Source organism: Hirundo rustica, chromosome 9, assembly GCF_015227805.2.
Source record: "Hirundo rustica isolate bHirRus1 chromosome 9, bHirRus1.pri.v3, whole genome shotgun sequence".
NCBI classification, from domain to species: domain Eukaryota; kingdom Metazoa; phylum Chordata; class Aves; order Passeriformes; family Hirundinidae; genus Hirundo; species Hirundo rustica.
The window spans coordinates 30,983,322-31,008,776 of record NC_053458.1 but is presented as its reverse complement, the minus strand read 5'-3'; the positions used below and the strand labels follow the sequence as shown (position 1 = coordinate 31,008,776).

The following is a 25,455-nucleotide window of genomic DNA, read 5'->3' as shown; positions in this document are numbered from 1 at the left end:
TCCCAGGGAACACAGAGGCTGTATGAAGAGCAGATGTATGTCTTGTTGAAAGCAGCAAAACTTGTTCTGTTAAAAAAAAGGCCAAACAAGACCCTTAAACTGCTTTTTTTGTGCTGTGTGAAGGAGGCGCTGTGTGTCTCCACTGCTTGTGGGCTGTATTAGTACTTGTAGACTAAACAATGGTTTTAGAGCAAATATCACGCAGCAAGTGAACGGAGGATTCTCTTCAGATTTTTCAGCTAATTACAGAGGCATAAAAATCCCAGAAGAGAACTGTGTTGTGGCCAGGCTTCATAGTGAGCTGTATGTTTTCCACTCTTTCTTTTAATTTTGTTCCTACATTACTGCAAAACGAAACAGGAGTTCAACATGTAATAAAAATCCACCTCTCCTTGCTTACTTTTTTCTTGAGCTTTAGCTGAGCTACTTCTCATCATACAGAAGGCAAATTCAAAACTACTTGGTGTTTTTTCTCCTTAATTTCACAACTTTTGAATTGAGCTTAGGATGTCACCTTTGGATTTTGAAAGTGCTGTGTTGGAAATAATTCTACCATACCGCTTTTTTTTAAAAAGGATTGGTATCTATCTTTCTCTGAAAAGAACATCAGCAGATACAAAGAAAAAAACTACTATTAAATGAATTTTCTGTGTAGAATGTGCTAGAAAATGTCTTTTTCAATTAAGAAAAAATTTTGGTGGTTATTCACAGGGTCTGGATTTCAGTCATTTACCAGTAAGGAAATCACTGGGAACGTCCATGGAATTAGAATTAACAGCAGTGTTTTCCTACAGAGCTTGTTGGGTCATATTCCATTGTTAAAGAGTATTTTGAACTAATTCATACTGTGAAATAATACGGCCTAAGAAATAATATAGCCTGGATTTGTAATCATAGAAAGATTTTTATGCCTGTGCTTTAGGTAGGGGATTTTTTAACTTCCCTCATTCTTCTGTCTTTATCAGAGTTTTCGGAAGTTTTTCTGTGTTTCTGGAAGCCCAATTTGATGAATGAATGAATGAATGAATGAATGAATGAATGAATGAATGAATGAATGAAGACCCTCTTGTAGATTTCATGAAGGTTAATCCTAATTGTGCTATTTTATGGAAACATCTGACAAATTCTTCATACTCACAACATCTGCCTCAGTTGCCTTGCATCTTCTTTGCAGTTTCTCTTGTACAGATCCGTGTGTGTCCTAAAGAAGTTGTAATAACTTTGAATTTTAATAGAGGAGTCCCATCTCCTCTGTTTCTACACCTGACTTCAGGCAGGTGAGGTGTGGAACAGGAAAAAGTCTCACTGGGAGATCTGCTCTATATGAAAATTCCCTGGATCATCAGTTTCCAAATGAATTCAGGGAGTTGTGGTGGTTTCTCCGTGAGTGTCCCATGGTGTTTGGAAATGGAGCAGAGCTGACATTCAGAGTGTATAACATTGCAGCTCTGGAAATGCCCTGAGGATGGGTGTAGCAGGTGCATAGGTGGGGACAGCCTCGGAATGACCTGTGGGATCTCACCCCTGATGCCCAGGGAAGGTGGGGTGGGGTGAGCCCACGGGATGAGATGCTCGGGAACCTGCAGGGAAGGTTGTTCCACCCTGGGGCAGCACCTGTAGTGACACCTTCTGTTACCTGGCTGAGGCACTGCAGTGACTCCAGGCCTCATCTTTCACCACCCTCTGCAGCAGGAAAGAGCTCGAATACTGAACTTGTAAGAGAAGCTTCTTCCCAACCGTGTCAGTCTCCCCTCTGCACGATATTGGGCCCCCCAGCAGCATTACGAGGTTGCTGCCCTCAGCACCTTCAATGAGACCAGCAAATGGCCCTGAATAAAAACAGTGCCTTTTCCAGTTTTGTCACCTCTCGCTGTACTGACAAGGCTGTCACCTGTGTGGGTGCACCCACAGCTGGAGCTGGCACCAGGGCCATGGATAAGAGCAGAGTCGAGGAGAATTGGCTACAGCAGCAGGAGCTGTGCTAAGCTTGTTCTCATTTGAGAATTGTTCCTTTGTGACATTTGAAGCAGGTTTACTTTATAATGGCACCATTTAAATGTTTTCAATTCAAAGTGGTGATTTTAAGCTCACACCTTACTGATGTGGAGGACTGACTTGCTTCACACCTCTGTTGATCTGGATGTGGTATTTTACAGGCGTGGTTTAACTCACATACTGATTTATGTGAGTTTCAATGGGTAGGATTAAAAATAGCTGATTTGCCCTCTCTCTTTTCTTTAGAGCATTCTCTCTCTGTGCTTATCTCTATATGTGTGTATTTATCCAGATACTTGGGAGTCTTGCTATCGTGGTAAAACCACACGGATGCAACAGAAAATCTGCAAAGGAGGTAACTGCAGAAAGGCCCTGAAACTGCACAAGCGTTGGTTCTACCAATGTTGTATCTATTTATTCTTCCAGTATAAAGAACAGGTTAAAAATTGCTCATTTATCAACTTCTTAAGAAAAGGCCAAACCAAATTGAAAAGGATTTGGTTTAGATCTATAGGAAACCCCACCACATTGGTATGCAATTTCTTACTAAAAGCCAGTGATCAATTGCCCTTATTTTGTCTGTCCTGTTATCTCTGAAGTACAGATCCACTTGTCCTGGTGATGAGGCTCATGTTTTCTAATGGCTGTCCTGTTTGCAGCTCCAGCTTCCTTCTTTCTGCTCAGCTCTCTGGTGTGAGGCACCGCAATGAGCCAGCACCTAGAAATCAGATTAAAGTGCCTGCAGTGCAGTTGGATGTTAAATGTGATTGTAATCTTGGTGTAATGAGTGTTAACACCATAGAAAGGAATGTTGTAATTTAAAACAACAGTTTCAGCTTGAAATGTTTATTTATTTTATCTTATAATACTTATTTAATATTCCAGTGAGCAGGCATGTTTCCTGGTAGTGAGGCTATATTTTCATGGTGTTTAAGCATTAGTACAATTGTTCAGTTATTTTATTTTGTTCGTTTGGTTTTTCTTCATTTGCACTGAGTTGGTATTGTAAGGGACATCAAGTATGTCATTAATTCTCTATCAATAGGAAAGGAATAGAACTTGATTATTAATAGTTAAGTATAGTCACATTTTAACAATTTAAAGTAGTTCTGCCACTTGACTGAGCGCAAATCTTTCAGTGTCTTTTTATTAGTCACATATGTCAGTTAGTTACCACTACTTGACATATGTATTTGTGAGCAGTGGCATCAACCAGAGCATTGTTGCAGGTAAGGATCTTCAAAGAACTGTTAAAGTTTGAGGTGGAAAAGTTGATACTAACATTTTTTGTCTCTATCGCCAGCAGTTGCATCACTTTGCCCAAATTATTAGTGGTTTCATTCAGCGAGGTGAGGAGGACACCTGAAAGCTGCTGCACGGTTCAGCAGACCAACTAAATCTGTTTCTTTACCTTGGTGCCATCAGGAGTCAGGGCTTTTCAGTATGCCAGATGTTGGTGTTCCAAATGGAAGCAGGAAAGCATCCTCAGGACTTCTGCCTTGAGCTTCTCGGATCTGCCACTTTCCCCATGGATGAATAACAGCTGCTTTCCATCCTTGATTCTGGAAATAGTACAGAGAGCAGGAGATGAAGGTGGCAGGGAGTCACACTGTTTGACAGCTCTGTCTTCTGGCGTCTTCACCAGAATGCGTCTAAAATAACTCAGCTCTAGAAGTAAGAGGAAGTGAACCTTTCTCCCAAGCTGAACTCGAATCCCAGAGCAGGTTGGCTGAAGCACTGGCTCACCCCAAGAGGTGATGCATTAAAAGATCTCATAGAAAGTTCTCTGCTTGCAGTGGTCTGTATGTTGAGCAGTAGCAAGCACTGTGCTGTGTGTGTGCTTGTTTTTTAGAGAAGGGCTCAACTCTCTCTTCCTTTGGAGGAAGTAAACCCAGTAACTGATTTTCCCAAAGAATGCCTTGAGTTTGACTATGAATAAAGCCTGTGATGATGGTGCTTTGCAGGTTTGCAGTACCTCATTCTCCCAGTAAGATGGTGTCCTTTTTGAAGACATTGCTGTGATGCAAAAGAGGCTGTAGAGGAAGAAGAAATGTATCCCACAGGATTTCATATATTGTGGAGAAAGAGGTGTAGGTAAAAGTAGAGATGCAGAGAAGTACAGATGCAGAAATGCCTGGAAACAAGCTCTGCACCCCACATTTATGCTGGCAAAGGAGCGTTCCTGGATACTGACTTAAGCATCAACAAAACTGTTGAGACTTAAGATGGCAAAATCTCCCTGGAGGTGGAAATTCCTCTGTGCTTCTCTTGGCTATCTTTCAGGCAGTCAGGTCTGGGGGAGCAGGGAGCAGCTTGGCAGTAACCAGCGTAGTAATTGTGAGGAAATGGGTTTCTTCATATATGTGAAAGACACTGGGGCCAAGGCACGACCCTTGCCAGCCAAAGTTTTGGGGTTGTCTATGACCTGGAGAAATAGCATATCTTTAGTTTTTTAGAACTCGACTCCTGTGACCTGAGAAACTCTGTATTCTCTCTTCTGAACAGCAGAGGAAGAAGCTCTGTTGTCTGCTGGGAGTTCAGAGCACCCACATAGAATTATCCTTTGTTTCTTAAGTCTAGAAGTCTTAGAATTCATGCATTGGGAAGTTATTGCACTTAGGGGAAAAAAAATGCAAGCTCCCTTTTGTCTTTTTTGATCACCTGTTATGGGACGTGTCCTCAGAAATGCTGTGGTTCTTTTATGGCAAATGGTACAGAATAAAAAAGGTTTCAGTTTTTGGAAACAGCAGGGGTTGGTGTGGTTGCCCAGAGAAGCTGTGGCTGTCCCATCCCTGGCAGTGTTCAGGGCCAGGCTGGACAGGCTTGGAGCAGCCTGGGATAGTGGATGGTGTCCCTGCCTGTGGCAGAGGGGTGGAATGAGATGAGATTTAAGGTCCCTCCCACCCCAAACCATTCTGTAATTCCATTCTCTGTTGCAGAAAGCTCTGATAATCCAGAGCTAATGGATAATCCAGAGCATGCAGTGACCTGGGGGGAAAGTAGTGATTCACTCTCAGTGTAGCGCAGAGAACAGTTGGGATGGGGCACTGGGTTCTTTTCGATTTTTGACAAATTAAATGAGGTGACAAATTCCAAAGCACTGTGCTGTGCTGAGACCTAGAGCTAAACTTGTAAAAATAATTGGGAGAAGGAAAGGAAAAGGCAAAGCCTAAGAATTCTCCCTTATTTCCCCCAGGGCTTTTGCAAATAAACAGAAGAGGCACTGGGGGCACTGTCTTCATGTATTTTTGCTGGTGTTTGATTTCTCAGTCACCTGCACTTGGATTTATTTCTATGGTTTGAAAATGAGGGCACAAACAAAACCAAGTATAGAAGATGGTGACTGCATTTCATAAACACAGAGCTCTGCAGAGACAGCAGCTTTTAGAGCTGAAGGTCTTATTAATAACTTGTCATTACAAACCCTGGGCATTGTTTTTGGCATTACTAACACTGTTGAAAATTAAATTCAGCAAGTAGTTACTTGGCTGTTCTCTGAGCAGTGTGTAGCTATGGAGCAGGACTGTAGCTGGGTGCTTTATAAGAGCATTATTCACATTTTTAGTATCTTCTAAATTGCTTTGCTTCAGGATTCTCTGGTTTCCTACAGTTAATTGCTTTCATTTTTAGCATATTGCAGCTTTGCTTCTCTTGTGGAGCTGGAGTAGTATGGTAAACATAGTGTTACATTGTTTATATTGCCAAGTTTGGTTATGTTTGGGCATAAGTAGATTACATCTGCCTGGTGCCTCATTGTTTAAGCAGCAGATGAAGATCGGACCTCATCGTGTTGCTCTGTCTGTCTGTTATTCTTTCAACTTCCTTTGCTTAATTAATTAATGCAATTTCCTGGACAATAATCTTTAACCAAAATTTGATTCTGAGAGTTAGTCAAAAGACATGAAAAAACCAGAAAATCTCATCTCCAAGTTACCAATCATCATAATAATTAGTATAGATGCACAAATCCAGAGGGGAACTGTTTACTAGGGCATGGAGTGATAGGACAAGAGGCAGTGGCTTCAAACTGAGTAGATTTAGGTTGGATATTGGGAAGGAATTGTTCCCGGTGAGGGTAGGGAGACCCTGGCACAGGGTACCCAGAGAAGCTGTGGCTGCCCCTGGATTCCTGGAAGTGTCCAAGGCCAGACTAGATGGGGCTCGGAGGAACCTGGGATAGTGGAAGGTGTCCCTACCCATGGCATGGGATTGAAACAAGATGGGCTTTAAAGTCCCTTCCAACCCAAACCATTTTTTGATTCTGTGTTAATAAATTACACCTTAAGTCTGGAAGTCTAAGCGTGAATTCAGTGAGCACGCATGGCTCAGGGCCAGAGTGTCAGCTTGAATCACTCAGTTACTGTGACAACAGAGCTGCAAAATCTTCAGCTTCAGCAGTCCCATGCCCAGGTGCAGCTGCACATGGCACCAGCATGGAGGGTGCTCCTCACTCCTTACCTAAGAAATCCAGGTGTGTGTTCACTAACACACTCACACTGTGGCTGACAGAACTTGAAGCGGCTCAGGGCTTTATGAGTCCACCTCTGGAGGGGAAAAAGGTTGAACTGTAGCTGAAGTTCTTCACAAGGTCAAGCAGCTGTCTGAGCAGCTCTTTTTTCGTCTCAAATGCTTTGGTTAAGCCATAGCTTAGAGCACAAGATTGATGCCCTGTTCGTGCATCCTTGTGAGGAACAATTTCGTGACAGTCTGAGTAAGCCACCTGATGGTGCCACCCAGGACACTCCCTCTTTACACAGCAGGGAATATTGATTCTATTTTGGCCAGTCAAGAGCAGTAGGAAGAACTGGAAAAGGGATCAGGGTTTTGCTTTCTAACTGCCTAATGAGGATGCCATCTTCCACTTGCTCCTGCACGCCCCAAGGCACCTGTTGCAAGCGGCTGGCTTGAATAATGATTTTGCTTTCTGAGAAACTGCTTTCCTTACCTCAGGCTTGTTTCATTTCCCACTGTCAGTGACACACAAAAACTTTATAGTCAGGCTGTTCCTTTTGATGATTTTGCAATCTACCAGACCTGTCAAAAATGGGGAAGAAATTCCATCACCTTGTCATGGCTGCATTACTTTCAAATGTTGTAGTCCTGAAAACATCAAGTGTGATGTCTTTCCTCATAAGGCAGTGGTGAAAGGGGTTTCTCTCACTGAAAGGAGCTGTATTTTGGTGCCAGAGAATACAGATCCCAGCACAGTTTTCTTCATTCCACCTGTCATACTTGTCCAGACCATCATACTCAGGTAAGCTCTTAAGGACACAAATCCTCTTGCTTTAAGTAGTAGCTCAGAGGAAGCTCTGAGGCAAATTTGGCCCTTGTTTTTCTTGTAATGCAAAGTGAAATGAAGGTTTGTGTTGTAATGAACTTCCTTCAAGAGAACTTGCTTAGTTTTCCCTTTCCTAAGCACAGTGTGAAGCAGGGCATGTTCATTTTGCAGGAGGAAGGACATGTGGTAGGAAAGGAGCACCTTCCTTGGCACAGTTTGTGTTTCCCAGAATTCTGACGAGGGGTTCTGCAAAGGCAACGACTCTCTAGCCAAGGGGGATCTGCTTTAGCCATAGGTTTTTTCTTTTATCCCAGTGTGCACCAGAGCCATATTCTCCAGCCAACATGACAAATCCAAGTGCTTCGAGACTCGATATCAACACTTCTGGTCAGGGCTGGGGGTGTAAAGGGGCAGAAGGTGCTGCTTGGATTGGTGACCCTGGAGAACCTCCACCCCTGCTCTCTGACGGCAGAGGAACTCCCAGCCTGGAGTGAAAGTGCTCGTCCCGGGTGCAGCACTAACTGCTGAGGGGAATTGAGAGCAGGGCTGGTTGTGGGCCATGCCAGAGCCCATCGCACATTTTGCTGCTCTCATCCATTTCTCTCCAGCAAGCAGCGTCTCCTCTGGTGGCTGAGTCTCTAATGGAAAGGAACAGCACATTTATAGATCCAGCACTGGGCTGGGAGCTCACACAGGGCCTTGTTGGGAACCCAGGCTCCCCTGGGAACAGCCAAGAGTCCCTCTCTATTTTCCTTTAGTCTTTCTTTTTTGTGACATCCACAAAATATCAGTAATGATCCCATCTGGCAGAAGGACTTTGCCACACAGTGTTTGCAGGGTCCCTGTTTAAACAGCACACCTGTTTACCTATATGACTTGTGCATTTTCAACCTTTGATCCATCATGCAGGAATATTAAACAAGATTATATACTGTCATAACAATTTGGGGAAAAACTGCTGGAAAGGTGGAAAAAAAATTGAAATGTTCAGGTCCCTAATGTGAGGGGTTTCATCCATCTGTACTGACTGATGATGAGGGTTTGAGTAAAACAAGCACCTGCTGTAAGGTTACATGGGTCTGGGTTTTGTATTTGTTTCCTTTTTGTTGCTGTTATGATATAAAGTGAATTATAAGGATTAGGAAGAGAATATAGACATCTGTGCTCTGGGATGCTTCTCAAAAAGATCAGGAATGATGGCTCTTAATTTTTTAATGTGCCTCACCATGCACTAATGGACTTAAACCAGCATTTTATGCTGAAGGCAAATTTGTTGCCATTAGAAAAGGAGGCTCCAGGAGTGTAAGAACATACAGCACCTGTAATGGAGGAAAGTACTACGCTTTTATTCTTGTGACCCTGTCCCAGTAGGATGTAATTACAATATAATTCAATTCTGACAGTCTGGAAACTATGACAGTTGACATAAAGTGACATTTCAGGAGAAGTAAGCATGTGTTTTAGTACATCTTCTCTTTCGGTCTCCTAAGCATTATTGATGCTATTTGTTCTTCCTGCTTCCCTTGCTCTACTCTTAATACACAATCAGAACACAAGATTCTGGAAATTGTGCAACAGTGGATCACAGTTAACCTTGTAAATAAAATCCAGTGTGGTGGAGAGTGATGTGAGCTGGTTGCTCTATGCCTGGGGTATTTGTGTTAATATACCAGTACTTTTTAATCTCCTTGGAGAGATTAAATCCTGGCATGCACACCTTCAAGGACTCATTTAGGAAATTGGGGAATAAAATTCCGTTTGACTTTTGATATGGTCTTTGGTTCTTGTGACCTAAACCAGGACTGTCCTCCTTCATTTACGGATTTTACTCACGCTCGGGGAGCACCAGCAGTTCCACCAGGTGCTTGACTCTGCAAATACCTCAGAGAGGGATGTCTCACAGCAGGATTTTGTCATCGCTCGTTCAGAGGAGGAAACGCTGCAGCTGTGAGCTCAGGCACGGACAGCTCCAGCCTGCAAAAAGGAAAAGTGCCGAGGTATTTTCCATGTATTTCTCTAGCACCAGAATGACGTTATTCCCAATTGACTCTTGTAGAATATAGGTTGTTTTGTGTGCACTAGGAATATCTCAGTGCAGTCAGTTATCTCTGTGTGCCTCTCCCTTCTGAGACTGGTCATTACACCTTTGATGAGTCACTTAATAGGCTCATTAAGGAAATGGAGGGGATCTCATCTAAGTGTTCACTCACTGAGCCACAGTCGCCTTCCTTTCAACCCCAGACAAATAGGGAAACAGAACATTGCCAAATGTATCTCTGTGTGCAGCTCCCAAGGACACAGAAATCATTTTTAAAGTTGTTAAGGATTGAAAGCAGCCATCCTCCTCTATGCTATGTAATTTCCTGCCTGCGAAACTGAGGATGGCTTCTAAACCCTCCGCCCCATCACAGCAAAGATAAAGTGCTGTGATGGAGCACTCAGGAGCATAAAATGCAGGTGAGAAGTTTCCCTGCTCCAAGTAAATTTGGTTCACTAGTAGCCCCCAGGCAGTTTTCACTGTTGCTGAAGTGTCACACAATTACAGGCTGTCTGTAAATAAGGAGTACAATGAGTTATCGCTGCAGTGTGTGTGTATAAAGCAGGGAGCAAGGCCGCTGTGTTTTCCCTTTGCTCCTCCTGTCGGATTCCTGGACAGGCCACTTAGCCCCTCTGCTGAGCCGACCACCAGCCCGCACCCCCTCTGAGTGGATCGTGTGCCACACAGGTCCCTGGTTGTGCCTTGCTGCCAGGATCCAGCTGCATTTAGCAGTGGAAAACAATCAGCTGGTACACTCCAGCCGCAGATGAGGTGACCCAGAAAAATCTTTCGTTCAGAACTCTCATTTAAGCCCTCCATGAAATGTGCACATGTTGTTCTTGTTGCTCTCATAGCTCAGTTCGCTCTAGCAGCTGCCGTCTAAGTAATGATCCTCTTCTGTGCCCACACGAGGTTGTTCCAGAAGGCTGGAGAAGCAGTTGGGTACAGAGGCCAGAATAAGTGGATTTGTATTGCTGAGATTCAGTTACTTAAAGATTCACAGGGTACTCATTCTTTCAGTGAATGCAGATGGCATGGGGATAAAACCTGAACATGCAATGCTGGGGAAATGTTTCAGGTAACTGCCGCTGAAAACGTGCTCTATGGTCAACTGGCACTAACATGGCTAGGGGAGTCCAATAGAATTTGGTTTGAGCTATTTAAGATGGTTAATAAGTAATTAACCCAGGAGGTGACTGTAACAGACCTCATTTTAATCAAGATTGAATTATCGGCTTCCCAGGCATGCTCTTGAATTTATCACTTTGCTGGCAGGACGAAGCTTCTCAGCCACGTTAATTAACAATCCCTGCATTCAGGAACCCCACCAAAAGGATGCCCACGGGATCAGATTGACCAGCTACTTCTTTCCTCACTGCTGCCAGGAAAAGGCCACCTCCGCACATTTCCATTCAATTTGTCTTTTGCTGAAAAGATGCTGATTTTGTGCTCTTTTACCCTGCAGCAGCTAGCCTGTTGCTAAGCGACCTGCAGGATACTGAAGAGGCCAGGGTCTGTGTGCTTTTTTCCAGCCCACTCCTATTCTTATTTATTTATTTACTTGTGCATCTTATTTACATAGCTAAACAGATTTCTTCTCCGCGACAGAAGCAGAGCCACAAGCCTCCAGGTTGCACCAGGGTGCCTTGACTTGCATAGCTGCTTGTTCAGCACCATCCTCTGCCCTGTTTTTCCTCTTCATCAACTGAGAAAACTTCTCAGGATATTTGTTGAGCTGGAGTGGCATCCAGGAGTGTAATGCAAGTATGTTTTAAAGGCATAGCTGGCCATGGACTGCTTACCGCACTGTTTGGTCACCACAGTCCTTGGTGAAAATAAAAAGGGTCTGAACAAAGATGGCTTAAAGCCATTTTTCTGCTTACTTTATTTCTGGGTGCTTTAGCTTCAGCAGTGTCCTCATTCCAGGCTTCTTGTAGCCTAACCAGCTCTGCGAGAGCGAGGAGGTGGTTATCCTTCCCTGCCCAGCAGTGCTGGGAAGAGCCCTGCTGTACAGGCAGTTCTGCAGGACCAACTGCATTTTTGTAGGGTGGGGTTGGGATCCCAGCCAGGGCGCAGCTTTGTCTGAAATTGTATCCACAGCAAGAGCAGGCTGCTGATGGGGTGTGCACAGGTAAACTGGCAGAGCGTTTATAGTGGCTACAGGTGGATTGCGGAGGAGAGCAGAGGTGGAATGAGGATGTTGCTGTGCCGTTTGTTCCAGATGTGCTCCCAAAACCAGAGAAGCTGGAAGTGGTTGGTGTGCTCAGTTACATCCTGCATTGCCCAGAGGACCTCCTTGCCAAGCAGAAAATCGGTAGCACTGGTGTGAGTCGCTTCTCACAACCAGGAAAGCATTAAGCAGGAGTACTGCACCATAGCCTGGCTGTGTTTGTCCTGTTTGTCTTTGGTGAAAGCTCTGCCACACTCCTCAGTAAAAACTTCAGAGACAATTCAGGGCTTCTCAGAAGCTCCACTGTTTTGCACCTCCTGCACAATACTGTAGCTTCAGAAAGAAGTGAATCCTGTAGAGATTTATTTGGAACAAACAGGGACCAAACTGTTTTTTCCCCTATTTCCTTTTTGTTTCAGGAAGCAGAGCCAACATCCATGAGTTGTGTCTCTGGACTATACTTCTTAGACAGATGTTGCCTTTTCTGGCCTCTCCTTACAGCCTTTGGCTGCATTGACAGCTTCTTTGTCTAACTGCTGTCGTTTTCATTGTGGAATTCTTTTTGCTAAAAAATAATTTTTCTGCTTTGATGATCCTGCTATTAGCTAATTCTCTGGAGAACAGCTGCGAAAAAGACGTGAACACTTGGGTTTTGTACACACAGTCCTGCAAAATAGGGATTGTAATTTTTTACAAAAATCATGTAATTTTTTTATATCAAAGTGAGATGAGGAAGGTGATGTTTTAAGTCCAGATTGAATTTTCTTCTTTACTTTAAGCATTCCATTGCCCATTTGGAAAGCTAAATTATAAGTCGGTTGGCATGCTCATGATGTAGTCTTGTTTTTTCAAAGTAGGCTCTTGGTCTTGTCGTTTATGACACGTCTGCCACTGGGCTGTGCACTTCTTGCTGACCAGCAGCTCCATGTAGTTTTTTGATGCAGCAGAGATTTCACAAGCCAAGCCATGCTGTTTGTGTCAGGTGTGGGGTTTGGTGCCACTGTTCACCCAGAGCTCAGGCGCTCCGGCAGGTGGGGAAGTTACCTCAGGTATTCTCTCAGCTGAGGTGTGAAGAAAGCACAGGAGAGTTGGTACCAGCCTGAGTGCCCAGGAGTAACTTCTACTGCCCTGAGAGTGTTTTTCAGGTGCATTGGGAAGGAAGAGGCAACACATCTTAATTTCCTTGGTTGAAGATAGGAAGAATAGGATCTTTCCTATGGGGAGATGACAGGAGATGATGTTTAACATCTTGAATTACACTCAGAAGCAGACAAGTGGCTGGGATGGGTGAGGATCTCTGCATTTCTCATTCTGGCTCTTCCCACCTGGCATACTCAGCTGAACTTTGAGAGCTCTGGCAAGATGTGGGGTGGTCTGCAGTGCTGAAAAAGGGCAAAGTAAACCTGAGCTGTCAAGGGCATTGCAGGAGACACGTGCTGATCACTGATGTGTGCTGCAGGCTCTTGCTCTCTCTTTGGTGGTAGTGGGCCCAGCCAGCTCACTATATATACCCTGAAGTGCTGTAACTGAAAGATTCAAGAAGAGCACAGGAATGCAAACAATACGGATAAACAGAGCACCAGCTGTGCATTCTTAATGGAAAAAAAAAAATAAAGTGAGAAAACAAATCATAGTATTTCCCAACAAAATACCCTGGATGTTTTGCCATGTACTGCTGATAAGGGATGGCCAAAGGCACTTACAGGCCAAGTTAGGGTGTCCCATCTCCAGCTCAGAGTGGGCTTTTTCTCTTACTGCTGTTCCATTTAATTCAGAGAGATAAGAAAAATGACTCACACCTGTTTCTGGTCTTTCTCAGTTCCGTAGTTCTAACTAGCATCAAGGAAATTACCCTTTTGGTTTTATTTTTCCCGGTGAGATACCTTCGCCCTCACGTCAGTACCGAGCAGTGTCAGGGATATGCTCTATCACAAGTGTCACCAGTGGGACTCATTTGTTTCACTCTCCTTAAAGCTGGGGGTATCCAGTTAATGTCCTGATAAATCAGTAGCCAATCCCCAGGCAACTCTTCCAGTCCCAGGGGTGTTGGTAAGTCCACGTGTATTTCTCTGGGAGAGTTCTGCAGTGAGAAATATCTACGGAGGGAAGATACTGTGTGGCATTCCAAGAAACAACCATCATATATTTTTCATCTATGATTCTATGCCTGGGAAAGGTGATCAAATCCTTCATTGCTTTCAAAGAGTAATTATTTTTAAAGATGCTCCTGCTCATTGCAACAGGATTGTACAAGATGACCTTTAAATGTCCTTTCCAAACCATTCTGTGATTCTGTGATAAAGAGTAATTGGAAACAGAGTCATTCTGTCACAAATGAGAGAAGGACATCTGTAACCTTTCAAACCGTTATGTAGGCACCTGGACTCACATGGCATATAAAATTCGCTGTAAACAGCAACATAGCTTTTCTTTTGCATGTTAGTTATTACATTCTTGTGAGTTGGTTTTTGCTTCACTGACTTTCCAAAGAGTGAAAACTAATGATGGTGATCATGTAAAATATGTACTTTGGAAATACATTAAGGAATTTTATGGTGATAGAAGCCTCTTTTTAAAAACTTCTTTTGCAAATCATTCTAAATTTTATTGCATCCTTTGTTTTTCTTCGATGGGGTTTTCTTCCTTCAGATCAAGGGAAAGCTAGCTCTCTTGCTCATTACTGGCACCTCCCTTGCATTTCTTGCATTGCAGAAGGAATTTTGCACAAACACTTAGTCTACATGAAAGACATATTAAAAATGAAGTACAGATTAGAAATTATGGGTCAATTTTGTCTCTAAATATAAGCTTCTAGGTGGATGTTGGGGGGAGTCAACAGGAGCACTGGGAGTGAGGGAGCTTCCCAGGGAGCTCAGCCCTAGCACTTTGTGTCCAGCCTGAGCACATGGATACAAGGAGAAAATGTTCTCTTGCCCTCTGGACACATGTGCTGAGCGGCAGCAATTCCTTACGTTGGTATTCTTTTAGGGAGCGTCTCATTTCTTTTAGTTGAGTAGGTATCATAGTAGTAAGTAATACATGACCTATAGTCAAGATTTTAGATAAAAGACAAGCTTGGAATAAGCCAGATGAGGAGGGCAGAAGAATATATGGAAATAGCTCTGGTCTCCAGTTTCTGAAGAAATACCTGATATTCTTGTAGGGCTCTTTGATAGCTGGTGGCAGCATTTGCCTTCTCTGCCCCTCCATACATACCATTTGAGCTCTTAAAATAAGCTTATTAACAGTCAAATCAACATTTGACTGTAATCTTTAAATCGCATGTAAATGCAAAAGCTTTTCTCATTGTGTTATATTGAAGCATTAAATGCAGATGCAGATGTTCCCAGTGGGAGACTAGATCAGCACAGTTAAGTACTGGAATACTTTGTCTCCCAAATCATCTTGTGAGAACAGAATTTCCCTTTCACTGTACGGGATGATGATGAATAGGGATTTAGGGACAGAGGATTATGTGGAGTTTAGATTAGTAGATACTGCTGGTAGTCTTACACAGCTGATCAGCTTGCATGGTCCTGATCTTCCTTTCTCCCCTGGAGCTGACCTGTGCAAATTCCCAGGGAATTTGTCCAGGGAAGTACAGAGATATAGCTGCTTTCTGCCATTCCTAGCAAATGGGTCTGGGGTCAGATGCCTTCACTGGATCAGCTGGCTGTTTGTTACCTTTGGTATCAGCATCTACCAGCGAGCGCTGTTGGCTGGACTTTCTTGGGCTACATTCAGTCCTGTGAGCTCCAAGTTACTGCCTTGATTTTTAACTCCAGCATTGAGGGACATGCCACTCTCCTGGAGGTGGCAGTAGTTTGTACTTTTAATGCAAAATGCATGAAATGATCTCATTTCAGAGTCACTGGGCATGCCTCGGTCTAGGCTGTCTCACAGTCACATTGGCTGCTAAACCTCGGGGAAGGTGCCTAGACTGGTGTGCCTGGTTTAGCCCAGTTTGGCTGACACCATATGCCATTTCCTGCTCACCCACATCACTTCGGTCTTAATTACTCATTATCTCATCTTTCCAGCAATCCTAGGGCAGATTTAGTTTTTGTTTGGGGAATATGCCATTACCATTGTGCCATTTTCGTACAGAAATGCCTCACCTTTCCCATGGGGCTCCTGTCAGGATGTCAGTGAGGTGCCAGCACAGCCAAGGGTGTCGTGGTGAGTTTGTGCATGGCCAGCTCCTGTGGGATTGATGAGCAGAGGCTGTGCTGTGGTCCTGCCTTTTTCTTCCTGTTACTTAACTACAAGAATTTCTCATTCATCTGGCTCTCCAGCCTTTCCTTCTTTCCCCTTTTTTATCTTGTCCCAGACTGAAGGTCAGGTGCAAAGTGGTAGTAAAGATACTAAAATCTGACCTGAACCAGGGCACTTCAGGTCATTGAGGTAAACATGTCACTGTGTTCTCCCTGTGCAGCATGGCTGGTTCAGCACTGCCGCAAACTTGACAGACAACATCAATAACAGTACTCCTTAGAGTGTTGCATTTTCCTTGAATTTTACCTTTGTTAGTCTTGCTTAGATGTGTAGATAAGGCCCATTAACCCCTCTTTGGGAAAGGAATGAAAAATACGGAGAGATGTATCTACAAATGTGAGTTTAGAATGAGAAGGCCGGAATCCTGGGCCCTGTGTGAGCCTCTTCATGTGACAGATTGTTGGAGTCCAGGGCATTCCTTTGGTTGCCCTGGAGGGTCAGGGACCTGGGCAGGGGGGTCTGGGACCCCAGCCCAGAGCTCAGAGAGACACTGGCTTTGATTTCAGTCCATGGGAAAAACTTCCTACACTGAGAGAAGGTTTACAGGCCACAAGAATGTGAGAAATAGTAGGTTAGCTTATCACAGAATGAGAAAATAATAGTTTTAGGTTCCTAGCATTGAAGTGAATGGGGACAAGATGGAGAATCTGGGGCGTTGTCTCCTTCTTCTTCTCCTTCTCCTTCCCCTTCCCTCACTCCATTGCTACATTGACGTGGCACAAAGCAGTTAGTGAGGATTGGGTCAAAGTAAAGATGACCTTTTTAGCAATAGTGATAGACATTGGTAAGAAATAGTAAAACAAGAAATACATAGTAATTAGTATAAAAGATAAGGACAGCCCAGCTCGGGGGGAGACGTGAGGAATCCATGCAGCTGCGAACATCTTGTTGGACTCCGAGAAAATTGTAAGATAAGAAACAATAAACGAAGTATGCAACCTTGAAAAATCTAAACCTGAGAACTCCGTCTCTTCCTTCAGCTCGGCTCGGAGCTGTGCAGGGGAGCAAGGACCCTGAAACCACCTCAATGTTGGGGTAAGCCCCCGACAACTGGCGTCCCTGGGTGGGCAGAAACAACTGGTGTCCCTGAGTGTCCCCCGACAACAGATGTTGCTATTTAATGTGCTGATTCATGTTAATTAGTATCTTTTGTTTGCTGATCATCTGCTGTAAGTGAAAAGACAGCAGGCTGTTGGGGTGAAATCCCTAAATCAACCTGTATTGAATCCAGACCAGAAATCCATGTAAGTTGTTGTAAGTGCAAAGCATCCTTACACAACTCTAATGCTATTTTTCTTGGATAATATGCTTGACCCCTTTTTTTTTTTTTTTTTTTCTTTTCAGTACAAGTGAAGTGATAAATGCAACAAGTTTAAAATACATTTCACAGGCAATGTTGGGTTTATTAAGGAATTTAGTTCAAAATGGCATTTGCATGGTCTAAATAAATGCCATAATAAGCATTATTCAGTTCTTGGATTAGTAGCCCCAGGGAATATCAGAGACACGTTTAATGGCAAACAGGTTGTTAATGTTTGTCCATTCAGCAGCCAGGGGACCTGTTGAGGGACCTGTAGGTAGTGATGTGGCTCAGAGCACAGGTTTATGAGACACTGGCCATGGCTGTGGGGCAGGTGTAGGGAGGTCCCTGGTACCTGGCCCTGCTCTAGAGCTGTCGCCACTTCTCTGAGTTGTTTATGGATGTCTGCTGTCATGGAACTGGAAGGAGACAAAAAAGGGTCCCCAAAGAAAAGGGGTGACACAGGAGACAGGTGGCAGAAGCCTGCTGTTTTTCAGGAAATTATGCTCCAAGGCAGATCAGGAATTTCTGCCCATTCCTTCTGCATGGTTTCTGTAGTGTTCTCACGACTCCAAACCAGGCGGGCCCACTCAGAGGGCATTAGGCTGGAGGGGTGTTTGTCTGTTTGGGGGCTCACTGGTACCACCCCTTGCTTTTCCAAACAGCAAATACCCTATTTCGCCAAAACAAAGGGATGGGGAAAGAGAAAATGTGCTCAGCTCACTTGGTTATATTAGGATACAAAGTACACCCCAGATATCCTGTAAAATCTGTTTTTTCAACAGCCAAAAGTTGGAATTTTCAAAAGCTCACACTAAGATTCAGTATTCCTTTACTTGGTATCAGTACTGGCTCAGGGATGTCTGGTTCTTTCCTTGTTCCCATGTCCCCTATCACACCACAGTTCTTTGTGGGTCTAAGCAATAAAATGCACTGATAGTTCAGTCAGAATCCTGTGCTGCCTTTGCTACTGGAAGAACATGAACAAGCAGAAAGTCAGTGCAACTCTAACCCAGATTCTCGGCAGGCAAGAAGGAAGTTCATGAAGCAAAATATTTCTGGCAGATGATTCACATCTGAAGGAAGCCTAGCTGGAGAGAGGAAATAGCTTCTATTGTCCTCAGAAAAAGTGATAGTGGCAGGATAGGAAAGATGTATGAAAACATAAAGTAAAAAATGTGAATTTAATAAATCAAAAATTGAAAGGGGTTCATGAATTCATTTTAAAAGCTTCAAATTAATCTGGAATGGACTGAGCTGAATAATACCTGTGGGCTGGTGCCCCAGCTATGGTGCTGTTTAATCTTGTTCATGTTTGTGTGGTTTTAGAAATCAAACCAGGCAGATTTATTTTGGGAATTCCTTATTTAGCTCTAGTTCTAAGTTACATAAAACCTGAAATGAAGAGCAAACTTGACCCAAACCCTTAAAATTTCAAGTGCTAGTAGACAGCTCAGTGAGAAACAGAGCAAAGGCACAGAACAGAATTAGTTGAGAATGTGCTTACAGATACCCAGGGAGTGAGCTCCTGTTGGCTGGGCAGTGACTGGCTGGGCTGCTCTTCCCTCTTTGGAGTTTCAGGGTGTGGCTGATAAGGAGTTTTACTTTCTTCCTTTAAAGATCATCTACAGGAACACTCTGGAAGAAAATCCTTAGGCAGCAGTTGTTGCTTGGAAGCACGAGTAGCTTTTTTTGTGGCCTGCAGCAGATTTGGGGAGGCTGGGAGAGGGGAATTTGGGTATTTGGCACCATAAAATGAAGATTCTCAAGTCCTCAGCTCTTCCTTGTGTTGGGCTACCCCATTCCATTGACGGGGACTGCATCACCAGCGTGTCAGGAATGCCACAGCAATTCCAGCCACGCTGACCTCTGCCACCACCGGGAGAGCACATTTCCCTCTCTCCAGTGGGATGGCTTTGCTGGCTTTAATCTGCAGAAATGAGTTTACAATCGTGCTGGCTTTCAAACCAGGAGCAAGCTAATTGGGAGGGTTTACCCCTGTGACTGTATGTGCTAAAACACATCAAGCCCAGATTTTTCCACACATTTGGAGAGTTATTTTAGGAGAAACACAGGTGCATACACCCACTTCTTTTGGGGGGGGCTGGGGGGGGGGGAAGCCATGCTAAGTTAACATTTTAAATAATAAATTTGGGGGAAGCAATCGCCAATCAGTCAGAGACTGGAAAATGCATTTCTGGAGTGGTGCGGGTCGTTCCTGCAAGCCATGGTGACTTTGCATTCCAGTCTCACGTGGAATCCAGAAACACGTCTGAAACTGGAACAGAGTTCCAGTTTCTGCTGCTCTCTGATGGTTGACAGGCCCTTTGTGCATGAGGACAGAATAGAACTGTGTTTGTGATCCACAGCGTTTGACTTGTAATCAGGTGGTTTTCATTTGCTGGATGTGTCTGAAAAAGCCCTTCCTGTGGGTTCAGAATTACAAGAAGAACTGATACTATCATTATTCATTCCTAACGGGGGGGGGGGGGGGGGGGGGGTGTGTGAAAAAAAGACATGTAAACTTATCTTGAAGACTGCCAAATGCCATTCCAAGTGCTCTGAAAGGGGTTTTATGTTTCCTTCTCTGAAGACGCCTGTGATCTTCCCAGATTCCTTAATGCATGCGAGGCAAATCACAGAAAAGGCCTTTGTGTTCCTGGAGCTGGTGGCAGGAAGGGAGCGCTTACCAAGGAGCTGCACATACCTCACTTCCCTGTCTGTCAGAAGATCCTATCCCTGTCAGATAGCAGCAAGACATTCCTGGGGGTGGAGTGAGAATGAATTTATCTTGGGAGTGAGCAGGATTTTGCTTTGCTAGGAGAGCTGGTTTGCTCAATTCAGGAATTTTCCATTCACCTCTGTTAACCACCAGCATATAAACCCCAACAACTGCAATTAGAGCTGCTTAGCTTAACAAGTTGACAGCTTTCTGCAGCTCACTTGTCCTTCTGCTGGCTCTCCTGTTTCCTGACTGCTTGGTTGCACCGCTTCTCCAAAAATTCCTGCTTTAGAGGTACGCTTTCACAGCTGTGTCGCGGAGGGGGCTGCGTTTCTGGTCCTTGAGGAAGGCTGCTGCGAGGTAGATGTGGTGATAGACAGAGTTGTGCTCTTTGCTGTAAGGAAATAGGACTATTCTCTGTGGGTTTTATTGTCTTGGGTAGGTTGTTCATCACTTCAGCATCCAAAAACCCCAGCAGAGGGGAGGGCTGTGTATGGAGGGGCTGGGAGGAGTGCGTAGGGCGGCCTGAAGAGGTGGTGGAGGGCACCTCTGCTTGCCCTTTCCCTTCCAGCTACTCTGCTGTGACCAGGCTGCAGTTGTGCCTGGTGGATGTGTTCGATTTGGTCAGTTAATTCAAAACATTTAGTTTACCTGGCTTGATAAGTTATAAATTTGTGTGCTGATTCAGGGTATAGCACAGGCTGTTAACAGGGATGTAAAATGCAGGATCACAGGGATTTGCAGGCAGCTCAGCCTCATTAGCTTGAAACAACCAAAAACATTCTATTTAAAGAGATGCATCGGCCAACGTCACAAATCAGTTGTTAGTTCTTGCAATTGCTAGTTAGAACATGCCAAAATTATAAGCCCTTTGTTATGAATAGGTATGAGAATTACTGAACTAATTATACAATAATATGCAGATGTAGTTCTGTTAAATAATTGTAACCTCTCTAAGAGGAAAAGAAAAAGGTACTTGTGGTCCATAATTCCTTATAAATGGAAATGCCTGTTGGTTAAATCAGGGGAGGAGTTCGAGTAGCTGCAGCTGTGGAGTACGTTTGCTAATTTGCATTCTCCACCTCCTGCCCTTATTGCAGAATTAAACTGGTCTTTCATCACCATGGGAATGTTTGCTGTTGCACCGCCTGTTCCCTCCCCTGTGCCTTACCTGGCTGTTCCAGGGTAATGGGAGCCCCTGGCGCGGGTGCCAGCGGCTGGGAGGGGATGTGGGAAGGGACCGTACCTGTGGCAGCAGTTGCCTTTGTCAGCACACCGGGGAGGGGCCACGAGCAGCCCCGCTCTGAACTTGCTCTGCAAGAAGATACCAAACCCCCCCAAGGCAATGGAGGTGAGGAGGAAGCAGCGTTTAAAGGCTTCAGAAAACCCGTGCTGCTTTTGGCAGAGCAGGTAGGCATTTTGTACGGGTGACACGGAGAGCCACCTTCTCGTTAGCCGGCTTGGAATGTGAAGTCTTTCTACTGCGGGAATTAATTGGGAAAAAAAAGGCCTTTGAAGAAAAACAAGGAAGGAATGTACTATAGGTGCGTTTCAAGAGAAAAATATTTTTCTTCGTCCTGCAAGGGTTAAGCATGATCAGAATCTGCTTTAGTCTCAAGAGTTTAACCTCAAGTGCTGCATTTTTTGTTTGCCATAAGCCTATTAGAACTCTCTGTTTCCTAGCAATAACGTGTAATTTCTCCCCACTATTTAAGTGGAAGAGTTGTTAGAGTTTTAATCCTGCCCGCTACTGCTGTTGCTCAAGTTTCCTATTCAAATGCAAATAGCACCTGGTGCTATTTAGGTAGCTGCAATCTTTGATAACGATACTCCAGGAGCAGAGGAAAAAGAAAAGCAAGGTGGGTGTGACTCTTCATTCTGGAAAGCAAGAGTATAACCATATGCCACACCAACCTGCACTGGACGTTTCTACAAGATTTTTTCCATCCAGCACTGACTCTTTTTGGATACAAATGGATGGCAGGAATGATTTCTGTTTCTTGAGCAGGTATGATTTTTCTCCAGGAAGAAAAGGCTTCCAGAGAGGATAACAATGTACTGGATGGAGTTTTACCTTGCCTGATTATCCTGAAAGGAGTTCCTTCTGGGATATTTTGTTTGTTTCTTCAAAACCTGTATTGGTTTCGAGATTTTCATTTGTAGTTTAAGGAGTACTGATTCTTAATTATTTTTCTGTGTTTTTTCCCTTGTGCTGTTTTTGCTCTGTGTCAGATAGATAAAAAAAGTGATGATAAATGAATTGGGAAGTCAGGAGCAATTTGGAAGGCTGCTCCGCTATTTAGGATTCACAGACAAAAGATAACATATTACTTCTTAACTGAAACAGTGCCAGATCAAAGTTAAAAATTTTCTTCAGTGTAAAGTTTTGATTGCATAAATTGTTTTCATTTCACTTCTGGAGGTACCAGTTTATTCAAGAAAGAGCTTTACAGCCTTGTCGCATTTTTCAGGGCTGTTTTAACCTCCATTACATGTGGAAACTGAAGGACAATTTTTTGGAGGGCTGTGACTTGATGCCATCATCTTCCTGCTAAAATCAAAGTGTCTACAAGGTACAGAATGCAGTTGAGATCTGAGGAAAAGCAGAAGTGAGTGTTTTAAAAGATTTAAAAGGAGATATTTAGAAACTGGCAGAAAGTTTCAAGGAGTGCTTGAAAGAAATCAGCATTATACTGATCTCTGTGAACTTAAAAATAAATCAGAAGCGGCAATTCGTTGGAAGTTAAGACTGCTGACAAGAGTATCAGCTTTCATGGGAGAAGACTGGATATAAAGAATGAACAATTGCTACCAAGCCGGAGAAGCTCAGCGGTGATCTCAGTGCTGCCACCAAGCTCTGACAGATCTTTTCTTGTTTAATACTAATCTGTTTTTTCTCCTGCTCCTCCTGTATCTTCGGCCTAGTACTGGAATTAAAACAGGTTCCTGCCTTTCTCCAAGCTTCAGCAAACGCCTTTTGCAAGCCAGGTGTTGGGAGTGTGAGCAGGTGTGCTGCGTGTGCTTCCCGTGAGACCAAGGGCGCCCTTGAGAGGAAAACCCGAACGGGAGCTGATTTGCTGGGTCACGTTTTCTCTCTCGTGACACTCCTTCCCCATGAGCGTCTTCAGCTGGGTGTGAACAACTGGCAGAGAGCTGAGCCAAGGCTCAGCCGTGGACTGTGGACCTGCTCAGCTGCTAACGGCAGCCTGACGGCAAAATGATGGAAGAGATCTCCATCGTGGTGGCTTACGATGCCCACGTGTTTGGCCAGCTGCACGATGAGGATTTTCTGGCCAATCTGGTGGCAGTCAGCAAACCCAAAGCTGTGGTAGGTGTTCCTCCTTTGCCAATAATGCTCAAGGTTATGCTCTGTCCTGGAGTTAAGTCCTTCTGTTGAAAACTTTACTATTTTGTGCCCTTTTTTTGTTCTTTGGTTTCTTTTTTTATCCCTTGGTTTCTATTCTATTACTTTTTCAGAAATTTGCTATGATGCATTAAAAAAATTAAAATAATCTATTTCAGAAGAGATTATTAAAATCTCTTTCTGGGCAGTTAAGTTTAGAAGAAGATGATTTGCTGAGAAGGATAATAATTAAAATAATATTTTTTTACATAACTGGAATAATAATTAAGCCAATCCAGCTGTAGACCCTTAGAATGTAAGTCAAGAGGTCGGGGTGGATGCTCGTTCTGGGGTGCAGGTACCCTCATCACTAAATCTGAGAGGATCAGTCCCTTCCTTTAGAATGGTGGTGTTCCACCTTTATACGTTTCAAAATTAGCATAAATATCTGTAATAACCTTTTAGTTGGATGAAATATGCTATTCTTCATAAATAGCGCATCTCTTTCTGTAAGTGATGTGTAGATTGTGGTCTTCTCCCTCGTTGAGATCTCTGCTTGGAGGGAGCTACAGGCGCTGAAATTTGGTGCAACAGTCCATCTTTGGCCTCAGATCCTACAGCTGAGCCCATGTTGGGAGCCAGGATGCCTAGAAGCAGTCAGAGGGAGTGTTTTGAAATAAAAATGTATGTATAGGCGTTACGCTTCATGTGCAGGCAGATGCAGTTAACGTTTCAGGCTAAATACAAATCAACGAATTACTCAGCAGCCGAAAGTAGTGCTGGTGTGTGCAGGCTTGGGGCAGGGTGTGTGTTTGTACCCAGTCAGTTCCTCTGCTGGGACAAAGGAAGGTGTTCTCAGAAAAGGAAACTTTGCTTTATTGTATCTTGTGTCTCTGTGCTTGTTTCCCTCTTGGGTTTTTCTGCCTCTCTATGCTCAGGAGATTTCGGATGCAGGAACTCATTTCCTGCATCTCACATAGGATCATTGAATCTCTGGATGTAAATCAGAATTCTGCCCAATCCCTTTTATTGTGATGCTTTTTCCTGTCTCTGGCCTTCCTTAGGCCAGAATTTTCAAGGTCCATTACAACAGTTAGGCAGTAAATCTAGAAATTCAGTATAGACAAAACCATGCTCTAATATGACCCGGTCTGGGGCTTTGATTAACAAACATATCAGGAATCACACGCTTTTTCCCTTGCTGGATATTTTTAAATACGTGGTATCCCTTAATTCACTGTCCAGCCATAGCCTTCCCTCTTGCTCTGCCTTAGCTGTTTGCTGTGGCAGCATGTGTTACCTTGCCTGCAAGGCCAGAGGAGGATCTCCTTCAGACAGGACCTGGTGTTGCAATAGGATTAACCGGAGCCTGGTACTGGCAGCTCTGGGCGTGTCTTAGGAGTTTCTTTTAGCAAGGGATGATGAACAGAGGGTTTTCCTGGGAGCTTCCTGACCTGAGCTGCTGCGGTGTTCTGGAGCTAGCACTTGCAGTTGCTGAATTAAAATCCCTGTGGTAAGAGGACCTTTCATGGTGGCTTACCTTGTAATTTAAACCTTCGGGAAGTGCTGCCATGATGGCCTCTGCGCAACTGGGCAGCAGCAGAGCACGAGTAATGGGAACTGTGTTGTGGATCTCGAGATTCCTTTGGGTCAGCTGTGAGTGACCAGGAGAGAGAGGAACTGGTGTGAAAGCACCACATTAAATCTCCAGATGATTTCTGCCACTCTGAAAATAAAAACATGTGAAACATTTCTCTGTGAAGTAGCTGCTCATCTCCTAGTAAACAGAGAACAACAGTGGGAGGAGGAGTATAATTTTACTTTTTTTCAGAAGATCTGACTAATTGACTTTACTGTAAGGGTTTGTCCTGATCAACTTTCTTTTTTTGTTTTGTTTTTGTTGTTCCCTGGAATCAAAGAGTATTAACATATTTGTGTATTAACATGGGACTTTGAGAAGCCTGGTCTAGTGGAAGGTGTCCCTGCCCACAGCAGAGGGTTGGAACAAGATGATCTTTAAGGTCCTTCGGACCCAAATCATTCTAGGATTCCATGTTTCAGTGCATTACGTACCAGTAAAGAAATGAAGAAATACGGGTTTTTTGTTGGGTTTACATAGGAAACACCTAACTGCTTTTTAACTGTTTTTTGAAAGATATTAACTAAGCAAACAATGGTGCAAACAACCTGCGGAGGTTTAAAATGAAGCTCTCCTCAGGATTATGATAGGACTAGACAAAGCATGGGAGTCTGCACTGTGAAGGACCTGGTGGCTCAGAAAGTTTCTTTCAGTTCTCTGCTGCTACGTTTAACTGCAGGACAGGCTGACAGTCG

At 43.9% G+C, this 25,455-nt stretch overlaps 1 protein-coding gene across 11 annotated transcripts in view; it reads left to right on the top strand.

Annotated features, from left to right (window-relative positions):
• Positions 1-25,455, top strand: part of RABGAP1L (RAB GTPase activating protein 1 like) — a 214,774-nt gene that overhangs the window by 160,830 nt on the left and 28,489 nt on the right. Inside the window, exons 1-3 of one of the 11 annotated variants that reach the window (XM_040073110.2) lie at positions 19,922-20,072; positions 20,879-21,188; positions 22,250-23,106. The exons of 6 other annotated variants lie outside the window; for them this stretch is intronic. In XM_040073110.2, the coding sequence (XP_039929044.1) occupies positions 22,996-23,106 (111 nt within the window). In that variant the 5' untranslated portion in view covers positions 19,922-20,072; positions 20,879-21,188; positions 22,250-22,995. Of the gene's footprint in view, positions 1-19,921; positions 20,073-20,878; positions 21,323-21,403; positions 21,787-22,249; positions 23,107-25,455 lie in introns of those variants that run through there. 4 more of the 11 variants (XM_040073111.2, XM_040073113.2, XM_040073114.1 and 1 more) reach the window with 4 other exon arrangements.